This window comes from Mesocricetus auratus, unplaced genomic scaffold (assembly GCF_017639785.1).
Source record: "Mesocricetus auratus isolate SY011 unplaced genomic scaffold, BCM_Maur_2.0 Super-Scaffold_100015, whole genome shotgun sequence".
Taxonomy (NCBI): domain Eukaryota; kingdom Metazoa; phylum Chordata; class Mammalia; order Rodentia; family Cricetidae; genus Mesocricetus; species Mesocricetus auratus.
The window spans coordinates 61,305,791-61,321,588 of NW_024429198.1; the positions used below are offsets into that span (position 1 = coordinate 61,305,791).

The following is a 15,798-nucleotide window of genomic DNA, read 5'->3' on the forward strand; positions in this document are numbered from 1 at the left end:
GGCCTTGAACTTAGATTCACCTGCCTGTGCCTCCTGAGAACTGGAACTAAAGGCATGTGCCACTAAGGCAGCCCACGATCTCAGGTTTTTACAGCAGTCAGTCAGTATTAGTAATGGAAGCAGTCAGCCTCACCAGAGGTGGTGGTGCACACCTTTAAACCCAGCACTTGGGAGGCACAGGCAGGGGACTCAACACCATCACACAGGCATATGGCAGGCAAAACACCAACGCACATAAAAGTACATAAATCAGTTCTTTTATTCATGTCTTGACTGCCTGTATGTCTGCATTACTCAGAAGAGTGCTGGATTTCCTGAAACTAGAGTTACAGATGGTGATGAGCTACCTACCATATGGATGATGGGGGTAAAACCTGAGTTCTCTGCCTGGGAAATTGAAGAACAACAGGTGTTCTTGACTGCTGGCTGTCTCTCCAGCCTCAAGAATTCCTACTCGAAGAAATGGTGGTTTCTAGGTCTTCGTACTTATGTCTTTTAAAAATAAGCCATGCCCACTATTAAATCTCTTGAAGCTTATCTTGAACTTAACTTTCCCCCTTGAATGTATTTTATTTCAGGTTTTTTATTTTATTTTATTTTATTTTTGATTTTTCGAGACAGGGTTTCTCTGTATTGTTTTGGAGGCTGTCCTGGAACTCGCTTTGTAGACCAGGCTGGCCTCGAACTCTCAGAGATCTGCCTGCCTCTGCCTCCCGAGTGCTGGGATTAAAGGCGTGCGCCACCAACGCCCGGCCCAGGTTTTTTTTTTTTAATGATTTATTTTTAAATTGTGTGTGTAAGTGGATGCCATGTATTGACACTTGAGTTATAGGTAGTGGTGAGTTGCCCCACATGGGTGCTAGGAATCAAACTTGTATCCTCCAGAAGAGCGTATAGGCATCTTAACTGTTGGTCTGTCTCTCCAGTCCTTGAATGCATTTAACACTTAACTGTTGGTGTCATTTGTAGAACTTCTCTTTGCTTGTTAAAGATTTTGAGAAGTCCTCTTAGTATCCAGGTTTGAAATACCAAACATAGAAATTTTCAGTGCTGGAAATGACTCACTGGTTAAAAATGGTCCAGGTTTCATTCCCAGAAACCACATCATGGTTCACAGCTGTCTGTAACTTTATTTACAGGGGATCTAATGCCCTCCTCTGGCACATAGGTGGTACATAGATACACATCTAGGCAAAATACATACAAAGGTACATAGTAGTTTGATCCCCCCTTCGTAACTTTTTTTTTTGTTGTTGTTGCTTTTTTGTTTTTGTTTTTTTTTGGTCTCACTATGTCCTGTAAGCCTCAAAGTCCCACAGATCTGCCTGCTTCTGTTTCTCCACTGCTGGGATTAAAGGCGTTTGCCACTATGCCTGACTGAATAATTTTAAAAGTGGAAACCTTAATTAGTCCTCCATATTGAAACAATTAGGAAATACTCATGGAAACACAGTGGTACAAAGTTGTACACAGGTAGACTCCAGAAACTCAGGCGGCGCAAGACTTTATTTCCAACAGAAGCCTTTGTGATATTAAGCAATATTTATTGTGCTAAAGAAGACCGATTCTTGTTTTTAATTCTTGTCAGGTCTGATGAATGCTTTTTCTCTCTTTTGTTTGTTTAAAGATTTATTTATTTACTATGTATAGTACGCCAGAAGAGGGCACCAGATCTCATTACAAATGGTTGTGAGCCACCATGTGGTTGCTGGGAATTGAACTCAGGAGCTCTGGAAGAGCAGCCAGTGCTCTTAACCTCTGAACCATCACTCCAGCCCGACTGCATTTTCTTACATTTAATATTCTGTACTCTTCTAAAAGGTACTGTAGCAAAAGACTGCTACATATATTTTAAAACATGGTAGCAGCGTGCTATATTGCACAGGCTCTGAACAGACAGAGGTAAGGGATCTTTCCAAAATGCTAGAGCTGGGGATATTCATTTTGTAAAGTACTTGCTGTGCAGGCACATGAAGACCAGAGTCTAGATCCCCAGTACCGTGTACAGTCTGGATGTGACCTGCTGCCGGGAAGGAGTCAGGTCTCCTTGGGCTTGCTGGCTAGTCAGGCTGGCTGAAATAGTGAGCCTCGGATCCCGGAGTGTCCCTGTCTCAAGAAAAAAGATGGAGAATTGGCATTCAAGAGCATAGCCCCGCTCCCACTTGACACAACGTGCTTATCCGGGGCATTATAGGTTCCGTTGCGAAACAGTGTTTTGGAATACAAGTTGCCTGGAGGACGGCACCTTGATACTGTAATAAGACATAGGTCCTTTTTTAAAAAAGAAAAAATGAGTATTTGGCTTGCATGTATGTCTGTATACCACGTGTGCCTGGTGTCCTTGGAGGTCTGAAGAAGGTGTTGGATCCCCAGGAGCTGGACTTACAGGTGTTTGTGAACCATCGTGAGGATGGAACTCTATCCTGAGCAATGCAGCGAAACATGTGCACCTACATCTGCACCCCAGCCTGCACCAGAGTCTCACATAGCGCGGCCAACCTGGAATTCATTGTGTTGGCTGCAATTACCTTGAATTCACAGAGCTCCCTGCCTCCCTCCCAAGTTCTGGGTTACAGGTATATATGACCACATCCAGCCTTCTCACAATCTACATACCTATAGCTGATGTCTAGACTGGCTGACTAGCAAGCCTCAGGGATCCTGCTGTATTTGTATTCCCAGCACTGAAATTGAAGTGCACGCACTTCCCTCACTATCTATGTGGGGTGGGGGTAGGGATAAATTCTGGTTCTTACCTTGTGTGGTAGGTACCTAATCAACTGACCCATTTCCTCAGCCCTCATTCAGAGACACTTAGATGATTTTGTGGGGAGGAAGGATTGGGTTTATCTTGTATGGGTCTCTAGAATGTTGAGGATGGAGACTATAGTACATACTTGGATTTGATTGTGGAAAGGTTTTGTGTAGAAGAGTATAGAGTGGATGGTTACATAAACTGTTGAAATTGTGCTTCATTTTCTTACTGGCTGTCAGGGAAATTATGTTTAGTGGTTGGTTGGCTTTCACGGTGTTTAAGCAGACTGCATTTCTATATAGTTTTTAAAAAGGGTTAAGGAGGTTAAGGATGCAGTGTTGCCTGTCTGTCCTAAGGTGTGTATATGTACACATGTATGCTACTGCTCAAGTCACGCATTTGCACCAAGACTAGAGAACATTTGCGTATTCTGTTTTAGCTCTCTTACCATCCTGCGGTGAGGTCTCCAGTGACTTTATCTAGCCTCGAGTTTGAGGATTCATGGCTATGCTGGCTGGCCAGCAAGCTCAAACCACCCTCCTCCCTCCACCCTTGAGGTGCTGGGGTCTGGTGAGCACACTGGGCCTTTTACCTGGGGGCTGTGCATCTTCACTTGTGCACCAAGCAGTCTACCCCAAGCCATCTCCTTATTTAGACTGTTGAAGCAGAGAGAGCCTCATTGTGTAGCATGAGCTAGTTTCAAACTCATGGTGGTCTTATGTCTCAGGTGCTGGGCTTACAGGCATGAGCTACTGTGCTGATTTGATACTACTCTTAAGTTGTTTCCGTGCGTGCGTGCGTGCGTGCGTGCGTGTGTGTGTGTGTGTGTGTGTGTGTGTGTGTGTGTGCGTATGGTATTTACACTAAACACATCAAGCTCCTTGTTTGTTAACATGAGATTTTTCAGAGCTCCAGAGAGTCTGTCATGCCTCCTTTCCCTTTTTAGTATGCTAACCTCCTAGGTTAGAAAAATGCTTCGATTAAACTATTTTCTTCTAGTATATTTTTAGATTCCTTTATGTCATTTTTTTGTTTGTTAGAATTGTCCTAATTTCTTTAATTGGTTTACATTAATTTTTCCCACTAAATTAAACATGAGACAAGTTAGTATACTGAAGTAAACAGGGTGGCTTGTCACGTTGTTATGGCTCCTGGGAGGCCTACTTCAGATCTCTTGACCCCAGGATTTTAAGGTCAGTCTAGTAGAGTAGTGTCCCAGTTTGGCTTCTGTTTCTATGAGAGACACTGACCGGAAGGTAACTTGGGGAGGAGGGGTTGGCTTCTTTCATTGAGGAAGCTGGGGTGTGGACGTGGAGGCGACTGCGACTGTGACTGAGCTGCAGAGAATAGTGCTCACTGTCTGCTGTCCCTTGTTCATGTGGCTTTCTTGTGCAACTGTGTCATCTGTCCAGGGCTGGCACTGATCTCCTTCAGTGGGCCTCCTCATCAGCCAGTCAGGAAAAAGCCCCTACAGCCGTGCCCATAGTCATAGTAAATGTTCTGCTTCAAAGAACACCTCCTCCCCAACAAAATCAAACCAGCAATACCAAAATGGGTGTGTAAGAAAGGGTGCTATATAGAATTATAAGCACACAGTCATATATCTATAAAACACCATCCTAACCCTACATGTTAACCATAGCAACATGATGGAACCCTGGGGAAGTTCTACTGCTGAAAAAGTGATGATTTAATAATAACCCCTTTGAGTTAGTTTGTGAGTGAAATGAGTTTATGAGAACCGTCACACTAGTTATTACATGTACAGTATTCAATGTTAGATACTGTTAGGTGATTTACAGAGCTAATTTCACAGGCTCCTGGATTCTACTATAAAAGTGGTTATTTTAGAAGCATATGGCTGTTCCTTCACAATGGGTTCCAGGATCTCTGCAGATACCAAAGTTGCAGATGCTCTAATTGTTTATATACAATGGTAGTTGCAGATAGCCTAAACATATTCTCTCATGCCCTTTTATTTATTTTGGCACTAGGGGTTAAACTCAGAGCTACGCAAGCTGTCCATTGTTGTGTGCACCTCCAACCCTCCTGTATTCTTTTAAATAATCTCTACATTACCTGTACTACATAATACATTGTCGGGGGTAGATAAATAGTTGTTTAGGGAAGAAGGACAAGAAAAAAATATACATGCTAGTCTCAGTGTTTTACTCCTGATGCCACGGGTTGAGGTGGGTTTAGTTTGCAGGTGTGGGATACATGGATGCAAACAGCTGACTATTCTGTGGCACTAGGATTTTGTGCGTGTTAGCCTATACCCCCAATATATCCATCCATCCGTCCGTCCGTCCATCCATCCATCAGTACAACATTAAAGTTGGCCTTATCAAGCTCTTCTAGAAGTATTTAATGATCTGTCTTGTTAGGTGAATCTAGTGTTTGTGATTATTCATTGTGACAAGGATGTGGAACTTTGGTTGGTGATGTATATTTGGATGATCTGTCCTTTTCCCTGCATCAGTATTTTGGTAATCCTGGTTTCTCTGCCTTGTTCAGACAAAATTTTGTGACTTGGCAAAGTTCTGTAAGTAAACGGGAATGCCATAGATATCTAACAGCTAACTTAACTTGGATGTGTCATGAGCAGAAAGTTAGGAGTTTTGGGGAAGGGCCTTGGCAGTTTTGGTAGAGGTGGATAAGATGGTTAGGCTTCTTCATCAGTCTCTTGGCAGTTTTGGTAGAGGTGGATAAGATGGTTAGGCTTCTTCATCAGTCTCTCCAGTATGTCCTGCTCTCACACATGTTAGGCCAACAACTGGCTGGCTGGGGAGTAAAGAGATACTGGTTAGTTGTAGTGCGGGAGCCAAATTCATCCTAGGATATAGAGAGTGCAGGGTCTGACCAAGCAATTACAGAGAACAGGGATAGAAGCAAAGGCGATGTCTTGAATTGAAGAGCATTTTGTTTTTGTATTTAACTCCTACCCATTTCTTGAGGTTTCCCAGCACAGTACCCAGGGTTAGTTGTGTTTCCATGGACCCCCGATTATTAAGTTGCCAGTTTGATGTTAATAATGTTCCATAATGTTTTCTCTGCTGATGAAATCATTTAATTTCTAGAAATTGATGCAGACTCTCATTTACTTATTTTTCAAATATATTGCCAGTCTAGACTTGAATTTTTATTTGTTTAGCTTTATGGTTATAAGCTTTAATTTCTTGAGCGATGCAAATTACCTATAATCTGAGTGATTTGCCTTACTGAAATAATTAAATCAGTTGCCATAAAATATTGTATTTTGTAGAATTGTTTTAAATATAGTTTCTTTCCTTTATGTTTAAATCCCTTTTAAAATGAGGGTTGGGGAGATGGCTCATTTGGTAGCATTTGGTATAAGCATGAGGACTCAGGTTTAGGTCTCTAACACAAACATGCAAGCCTTTACATTGGTTGTACCTGTAGTCCTAGAGCTGGGGAGGCAGAGATGGGAGGATTCCTGGAGCGCTCTGGCCAGCCAGCCTAGCTTTATGGGTGAGCTCCCGGTTCAGCGAGAGAGTCTGTGTCAGAAAATTAGGTAGAGAATGATCCAGGGAATTATCTGTGGTTGATTTCTGGCATGGGCACATGTGTGCGCGCGGGCACCCCCCCCCCATATGTATTCTTCTGTAATGACAGAGTCTTGATTTAGGAAACTGATACTGGAAACTGAAGCTTGTTGAAACAGTAACTAATTGAAAGACTAGTCTGAAGGAGGCTTGGTTAATTCCTTAATCAGGGAGCATGTGTAGTGTCAGTGAAGGAAGGCTGTTTTAGTGATCTAGTCAACATTCACTCATGGTGCAAATACCTACAAGACAGTGCTTTAGACTTTACACAAAGGCTCCAAACTCACACCTTCATGGCCAGAAAGGAAGTCATAAAAACTTGGGCAGCTTATATTTATTTATTCCAAACCCCAATACCGTAGACAGGTATGTATATATTGGTTTGTTTGTCTTAATAGCCTGGGTTTTACTTTGTTGGCCAAGCTGGCCTCAAACTCGCAGGGACCCGCTGCCTCTGCCTCCTGAGAGGTAGGTCACACACAGGTTTGTACTACTACATCTGGTTCTTTTAGTTTTTTGGAAATGGAGACATTGGTCTTTGTTTGTTCTTAAACCATATTTTTTTTTATTTAAAGCTAGGTTTATATTTGACTACATAGTTTGATTTCATTGGAACAGAGATGGCTACCCCTGTATTTAATATTCCCTTCAATTTCTGTGGGACTTCCTGATTTTACATCTGTCATTTTTATCCGCCGTACTGGGGATTCAAACCCAGTGCTTTGCATGGTACACAGTAAATGTTCTCCTACAGAAACTCACTCTCTGCATCCTTTATGTAATTTAATGTGTTGAACATTCAAGTATGAGTTTTTGCCTGCATATGTGTATGTGCATTTGTGGAACACTGGATCACCCTGATCCCCTGGAACTAGTTAAAGATGGTTGTAAGCTATCATGAGGTGCTGGGAACCAAGCCCAGGTCCTCTACAAGACAGTAGACCACTGACCCGTCTCTCCAGCTCTACCTACACCAGTTAAAAACACTTGTTCCGGGCTGGAGAGATGGCTCAGAGTTAACGTTAAGAGCACTTGCTGCTCTTCTACAGGTCCTGAGTTCAATTCCCAGCAATTATATGGTGACTCACAACCATCTGTAATGAAGTCTGATGCCCTCTTCTGGCATGCAGGCATACATGCAGGTAGAACACTGCATACATAATGAATAAATAAATCTTACACACACACACACCACAAAGCCCACCTTTAATGACACACCTCCTCCAGCAAGGCCACTCTTTTCCTTTGCCTCCTTTTCCCTGTCCCTTTCCCCTCTGTCCTCTCTTCTCTTTTTCTCTCTCTTCCCCTCTATTGCCTCTAGAGTTTCTCTGAGTAGCCCTGGCTGTCCTGAAACTCACTCTGTAGACCAGGTTGCCTCTGCCTCCTGAGTGCTGAAATTAAAGGCCACTGGTAAGGCCACATTTTTTTTGTTTGCATGTTTGTTTTTTGGTTTTTCAAGACAGGGTTTCTCTGTGACTTTCGAACCTGTCCTGGAACTTGCTCTGTAGACCAGGCTGGCCTGTAATTTAGAGATTATTCCCCCTGCCTCAGCCTCGAGTGCCACCACTGTCAGGAGAGGGCACACTTTCTAATCCTTCCACTTTCTAAAATACTTCCACTTACTGGTGACCAGATATTCAGACAGATGAACCTATGGGGGCCATGTCTCGTTCAAACCATCATCCAGGCTGTTGTGAATTGCCATGTGGGTTCTGGGAATAAAACGCAGGTCCTCTGGAAGAGCAGCAGGTGCTTCTAACTGTTAAGCCATCACTAGCTCCCTGTGATACTAGAAAAGCAGAAGAGTATAGTACACTAAGCTTATTATCTAAAAGTGAGACCTTGGCACTTAATGAGTTGTGTCTTTACAGTTGGCGAGAGTCGGTTCATTTTATGTAGGATCCAACTTAGCAGGAGGTAGTAAATGAAGACTTTTAAAGATGATGATGTGCGAACTGTTACCTTACATTAACAACGTATATTAATTGTGGTATTCTCTGTTAGCTGTCAAGTTGACTATAGGCAAAGAAAAGGGTTTTCTCTTTGGTTTTGTTTTACCTTGTTGGGGGTGGAGCTACCACTAACATCGCCATGAGCAGTGAAAATGATGGCCGGAGATGCTTGGTCTGAAAGTCTTATTTTTAATGCTATCTTCTTTTGCACTATATTTACTTTAAAATCAGCACTGTGTACTTGTATGATAGGGTGAAGACTGTTTCTATATGATGACGTATTTTTTCTGATTATAAACGTGACAACTTTTAGCCGGGGGTGGTGGTGCATGCCTTTAATCCCAGCAGAGATGGGCAGATCTCTGTGAGTTCAAAGGACGGCCAGAAGAGTTACACAGGGAAACCCAGTCTCAAAAAACAAATGTAACAAAACAGCAACGATAACAAAAAGTAGTATTTCACACCCCCTTTTAAAATTTATTTTTATTTATGTGCATATCTTTGAGGGTGTCAGGGAGTTATGGACACTTGTAAACTGCTATGTGGGTGCTGGGGATGAATCCCGGTCCTCCTGAAGAGCAGTCAGTGTTCTTAACTACTGAGCTATCTCTCCAGCCCCCAAAAGTAGTAATTTTATTTTTGTTTGTTTTGTTTTGTTTTTTGAGACAGGGTTTTTCTGTAGCTTTGGAGTTTGTCCTGGAAATCCCTCTGTAGACCTGGCTGGCCTCTAACACACAGAGATCCACCTTCCTCTGCCTCCCGAGTGCTGGGATTAAAGGTGTGTGCAACCAACGCCTGGCGCCAAAAGTGGTAATTTTTAAACATTACTTTTAATTGAAGGTTTTAGAAGAAAATGTGTCTTTTAGTAAGCTCCAGGTTATATTTTCATGAAAAATCAAGGATAGTCTCGTATGTGTTTAATTTTTGGGTTTGGGTTTTTGAGACAGGGTCACTATGTAGCCCTGGCTGCCTTGGAACTCACTCTGTAGACCAGGCTGACCTTGAACTCACAGAGATCCATCTGCTTCTGCCTCCAGAGGGCTGGGATTAAAGGCATGTGTCACCTCACTCAGCTGAGCATATTCTGTTTAAGATCGAATTCCTTATGTAAGCATTTGTGGGTTTATGCAGGTACATGTCCTCGTGTGTGTGTGTGTGTGTGTGTGTGTGTGTGTGTGTGTGTGTGTGTGTGTGTGTGTGTGTGTGTGTGTGTCTGTCAGTGTCAGAAGTCATTGTTGGTTCCTCGGGAGTCATCTTCATTTTGCTGTTGTTGAGTCTGGGCCTGTCATTGAGGATTAGGGACTGTAATTAGGCCACACTGGCCCGCCAGCACACCTCCCCATCCTTACAAGAATAAATGAAATTTCAAAAGTGTGTGTGAGCGCTTTGCCTGCCTGCATTTCCGTGCACCATGTGCTTATGTGGCTCCTGTGCAGGTCAAAGGAGGACGTGGGACAGTTCTAGGTTGTCACATGCTTACTGGAAATTGAACTTGCGGCCTCAGAAAGAATAGCTGGTGTCTTTAGCAGCTGAGCCTTCTCCTCATCCTTATACACATGCTTTTTCCCCTCATGGATTCTGAGGTGAACTCAAGTCCTCCTCTTGTATAGCAGACACTTCCCTGACTGAGTCACCTTCATCCCATAGACCTCAACTCTCTCATAATTAATTAAAGCTTGAGTGAAATTTAAAACCAGAAAAGTTAGGCTTATTGATAGGGCTTATTCAGCATTTATTAAGAATTGAGAGCACATTTGTGAGTTGTCTGTAGTAAATTGAACAAGCAAGGCATATGTTTCTTTGAGAAGTGGTAACACACACTTTTAATCCCAGTACTCAGTCACCATACCTGGTTGATATCAAGATTTCAGAACAGGATTTTTCACATGAAAAGATTGGTCCAAGTTAAGATTGTGTTTTTACAGGGCTGTAGAGACAACCCTGGGCCTTGTACATGACAGAGAGATGTACCCCTGAATTTTGCCCACAATCCATTTTAGGTTTAGGGGTGTGTTTATCAGTGTGTGTGTGTGTACTTGTAACTGTGTGACAGTGTGTTCTTTAAATCTTAGTATTTGTGAGGCTGAGGCAGGAGACTCACAGTGATTTTAAGGACTGCCTAGGCTGGGTTGTGTTTCAAAAAAAAAAAGAAAGAAAAAAGAAAAACAAACACTGGTTTATATCTTCATCCTTTCTGTAACAGATGAGGGCAAATTTGCTCCTAGCTTGTCTATTGTTTCTTTGGAAAAGGAGGATAAAGTTGGAAAACAAACCCCTTCTCTAAATAAATTAAATAAGTAAAAAATATAAAGAGGAATGACCTATTAGGTGTATCACTACCTTTAAAAAGGAATGAACTATTAGGTGTATCACCACCTTTAAAGAGGAATGAACTACTAGGTGTATCACCACCTTTAAATACAGAATTAAAACAAGAGGGCTCAACAGGTAAATGTACTTGCCAACCAACCTTGATGTCAACCACTGTTTGACTTTCCAAGACACAAATGATGAAGAAACTCCCAAAATTGTCCTCTGACTTCCATATACATTTAATTGAATGCTTGTGCTCTCTCCCAAAGAAATAAATGTCATTAAAAATGTTAACAAAAAATGTAATTGCTGCTTACATGGTGGAGCTTCTCACGTCCGCAGCTCCGGAGTCAAAGTTCACGTGTATGGGTTTGTAGAGCGTGTTCATGCATGCCCTCTTCTGTGGGTGTATCCCTGTATGCCTGGGCTATGCTGTGGCAGCCTGAGGTTTGTGTCACTCAGGAGTTTGTGCACTGCTCTCTGCTTCATTCGTTGAGGTAGGGTCTCGCTTGCATCCAGACCTTGTCTGTGCTGCTGGTTGTTCAGAAACCCTGCCCCAGTGAGCCCCCACGTCTACCTTCTGAGCACTGGGATTGCAGGTGGATCACTCTCTTGGCATTTATGTGGTTCTGGGGTTGATGTATCTCCTGAGCTCTTAACTCTTTCTCTGATTTACATCATTCAGCTGTGGCCAACAATCTTGGCTTTGCTACTCGGGTAGTCTTCTTGACTGTGTCTCTTGGTCTAAATTATGGTTAATGACACTTTCCTCTGAGTGTGGGGCAAAGTACATGTGTGTTGCCTATGTCAGATGTACCAAGGGAAGATACTAAAAGTCATGCATGAGTGTGAGTTAGAATGCACACTTTAGCTGAGTTAAGAGGAGGTTGGAAGTGATCAGGATAGGAAAAGCTTTGCTTAGGGGAGAAGATTGAGATGATAGCATGTGATTACTGTTTTCAGTGATGACTCTTAATTTAGGTGTATCATTCATTGATAATACCCACTGTATGTAAGCCACATGCACAATATTACAGTCTTGGCTGGCTAGAGATCCGCCTGCCTGTCTCAAGTGCTGGGACTAAAGATGTGTGCTGTCTGTCATTCAAGGCTTTAAAAACCTTTCTTTTATGTTATTCTGGGTTCACTTAAGGAAATGTCACTCCCTACATTTCCCATCTGTAGGGTTACTTTTCCTTTGTCTACTAGCGTGCGATAGTTGTTTCTTTGTTTGAGAGACAGTCTCGCAGTTGTAGTTCAGGCTAGCCTTGGAATGGTGGTTCCCCAGCCTCATTGTGGGTGTGTACTCTTACACTTGGCCCCTTCTTCCATTTTTGAATACATGATTTTCAAATGTTTTCTGACCCATTAGCTGCTTTGTAAGCTTTCTAGGTAAGTAAATTCTTGTTTATTGAGATATTACAATGAATTTTGCTATACAGATCTAAAACAGACTGGACAGATTTTGGGACTCGGTCTCTTTCACTGCAGGTTCCAGGACTCAAACTCAGTTTGTCAGGCTTATGTAGCAAGTACTCTCCTCACTGAGCCACATTATTGGCCAACATTGAAGACTACAGTGAGTGTGTGGCTGAGGTGTGTGCCTGTAATCACAGTGCTTGGTAGACAGAGTTTGCCAACTAGGGCTGCGTAGCCAGTTCTAGGTCACACTGGGTACAGAGTGAGGTCCTGTTCTAATGAAACAAGAACGAGTAAGCAGGACAACCAAGTCCTCCACTATGAATCTTTGAGAATTAGAACTTTGGTTGCCTTCTAACCTGTTTCTCCATCACCATCTGCTTTTTTCTTCTATTGTTGGTGCTCCTAAGATTGTGCAATGAAAGGAAACATTTTTTCCAAGTTTTACTTATTTTTATGTATGTGTTTGTACGTGCCTACATGAGTTTATAGGTATCCCCTGCACACAGGTGCCAGCAGAGGCCATCGATCTCTTGGATCTGGAGCGACAGGCTGCGGCGAGCGGCCTGGTGTGGGTGCTGGGAAGTAAGCGCGTCCTCTGCAGGAGCGGCCAGTGCTCTACGCAGTGAGCGTCTCTCCAGCCCAGGACACACTCCTAAGTACAGAGGAGGGTGAGACAGAGGCCTTGCTCTCCACGGCTTAGACCTTGGTTTTATGTTCCCTCCGATGACTGAAGCTAAGTTCAGTCCAGAAACTGGGAGCCACACTGTCACACATTCTGACATCACACTAGTCCCCAGACAGAGGCAGCCCTGTTACACATATCTGGTTAACCAGCGTTTTTGTCACTGGGACACATTGATCATGTGGTTTCTGCATGCTTAGCTTATAAGTGACACATAATCTGTGGTTATATAGGAAACACTCTTGAGGAAACACAAGCATGCCACTCTTGCCTGCTTTTGGTATAGTTGTTTTCATTCGACCTGGTTAAATACTCTGGTGTTGACATGTGTTGTCCTGTAAAGTTGGGAAAGTCAGTTGATGACAGTGACAGCGAGTATAACACATGGACCTCTGTGGAATCACGCTTGTCATTTGGTTTCCTAACCAACCCAGCTGAAGATGAAGTGCACCGCCTGAGGGTGTTTATCCCCTGCAGCCGTGCCTGGTAACACATGGGCTCTGTCTGTTTTCCTCATCCAGGGGAAGGAAGTTAGAATGGAGGGTTGTAAGACCCGTTAAACACACCAGTAGGAAAGAACTGACTGGGCTAAATGTGGAAGGGATTTCTCCTGAAAATGTCTACTTTTTACAAAAGTAGTAAGTACTCATTGAAAATTTAAGCCAGATCTTGGTGGTGGTGGCCCTCACCTTTAGTCTCAGCACTCAGGAGGCAGAGGCAGGCAGTTCTGTGTGAGTTCAAGACCAGCTTGGTCTACAGAGTGAGCTCCAAGACAGCCAGGACTACACAGGGAAGCTCTATTTTGAAAATCAAAAAAGAAAAAGAATATTGAAAGCAGAAGTAAAATAGTACAATGCCAGCCTCAGGTTCCCTTTCAGTCTCCATTCAAAGTCAGCACCATTTTATTAGTAGTTTGCTGTGGCCCCCCCCTTTGTTTTCTTCTGTTTGAAACAAGAATAGTGGCCTCAAACCTGACGATAATGGAGGATGACCTTGAACTTCTCTTTATCCTGTCTGTGCCACCAAGTGCTGGCCTTGTGATCAACATGCCTGACCTTGCTGTATACCTAGAATTCCTATAAAAATATATACAAATGTTTTAGTCACCTTTAATGGTGGTGCATGCTTTTAATCCCAGCACTCTGGAGACAGAGGCAGGTGGATTTCTGTGAGTTCCATGCCAGCTTGGTCTACAGAGTGAGTACCAGAACAGCCAGGGCTACACAGAGAAACCTTGTCTCAAAAAACAACAACAAAATCCCATTTTTAAAAAAATGACCTCAGAAAGTAGTTTGCCTTACATATACTCATGTGCTTGCTATTTCTCTCTCTAGGCTATCAGGATTCCTATACACATACAAAAATATTTTTAGAAAACTTCCTTAGAAAACGGCTTACATGACCATAGTCAGGTGCTCTTTGCTTTTCTCTCTGGGCTATCTCACGCTCTTCTTTCTCTGGGCTATCTCATGCTCATCTTTCTCTGTTGTTACTTCTCACTCTTTGACTGCTTAGTGACATTGCAGACTATAGCTGTTTGCCACATACACATGCTCGCTCCCCTCCCCTCCCCTCCCCTCCCTCTCCTCCCCTCCCCTCCCCTCCCTCCCCTCCCCTCCCCTCCCCTCCCTCCCCTCCCCTCCCCTCCCCTCCCCTCCTCACAATTCTCCTGCCTTAGTTTCATGTTCTGGGGCTAAAGCCAGAGCCATGTATTTTCCAAGGTAAATGGCCTTTTCTTTTCTGTGGGAAAAACAGCGGGGGATGGGATAAGTTGAAATTTCATCTCTTAAGTTCTGATTGGTGTGGAACATAGACCATGGTGACCTGGAGCTCATATTGATCCTCCTGCCTCTTCCTCCCTAGTGCTGAGATTACAGGAATGCTTTGCTGAGACAGAGTTTTATTCTAAGTTTCTTTGTACATTTCTATTTGTATCTACTCATGGGAATGCATCCTTAGCATCATGTGTGTAATCATTTATACTCTGGTAAGATGATCCTTAAAAATCAATAAGAGTATTTTAAAAAGTTGTTTTAGGAAATCTTCGTATTTAATTAAAAAAATCTTTATTTTATATGTATGAGTATTTGCCTGGATATGTACATTTGTGGAACACTGGATCACCCAGATCCCCTGGAACTAGTTAAAAATGGTTGTAAGCTTTCATGAGGTGCTGGGAACCAAGCCACTGACCTGTCTCTCCAGCTCTACCTACACCAGTTAAAAACACTTGTTCCGGGCTGGAGAGATGGGTCAGTGGTTAAGAGCACTGACTGCTCTTCCAGAGGATTCTGGTTCAGTTCCCAGCACCCACATGACAGCTAACAACTGTCTGAACTCCAAGATCTGGCACCTTCACACAGGCATACATACATGGACACCAAACACAAATGAATGTAAAATAAAAATAGCCCCCTTAGTGTATGGATATAGGCCATTTGTGTGTAGGAGCCTTTGGAGGCTCGTAGCTGCTATGTGGGAACCAAACTCAGGTCCTCTGCAGAAACATTAAACTGCTGAGACATCTCCAACCCCACTATTCAGGTTTTTAACATTTTTTTTAATTATAAAAATATTACAAGGTACAATCTTACACCACATAAGGAAGAATTTTAGAATGTGGGAATCTTCCAGTCTTCTCCAGAGATCCTCAAAGATGGTTTTTATTTAAAAACTGTGCTTATTAGAATATCAGTAACACATTCTTTTTTATACACCTGGTATAGTATGCTGGCTTGTTTGGTTGATTCGTTTATTTATTTATTATTTATAATTTATTAATTTTAGGCAGTGTATCACTGTTCACCATTAGTTTTTGAAGGAAATCTCTTCCTCTTTTTTCCTTTCACTTTTCTACCTTTAATTTCCTTTTACGTTTTAAAAGATGTAAATAATTTTTGTTCTGTTGTTCAACAACAGCTGTTGTCTATTCTCTCGTTTTATTTAAGACTTTAAAAGTGGGGACTGGAGCGATAGCTTAGTTGCTCAGGAACTTGCCCCACAGGTATAAGCACCTGAGTCCAGTCCCCAGAACTCACACGGGTTGGGGGCTTCACTCTAGGGGTGGAAACAGGTGAATCCCTTGGGTTTACTGACCAGGCAACCTAG

General features: G+C 42.8%; 1 protein-coding gene across 3 annotated transcripts in view; it reads left to right on the forward strand.

Annotated features, from left to right (window-relative positions):
- Wdr33 (WD repeat domain 33) overlaps nucleotides 1-15,798 on the forward strand; it is a 91,949-nt gene that overhangs the window by 32,994 nt on the left and 43,157 nt on the right. Inside the window, exon 8 of one of the 3 annotated variants that reach the window (XM_040758011.1) lies at nucleotides 12,515-13,846. The exons of the other annotated variants lie outside the window; for them this stretch is intronic. Within the exon in view, the coding sequence (XP_040613945.1) occupies nucleotides 12,515-12,594 (80 nt within the window). The 3' untranslated portion in view covers nucleotides 12,595-13,846. Of the gene's footprint in view, nucleotides 1-12,514; nucleotides 13,847-15,798 lie in introns of those variants that run through there. 3 annotated transcript variants of the gene reach the window in all.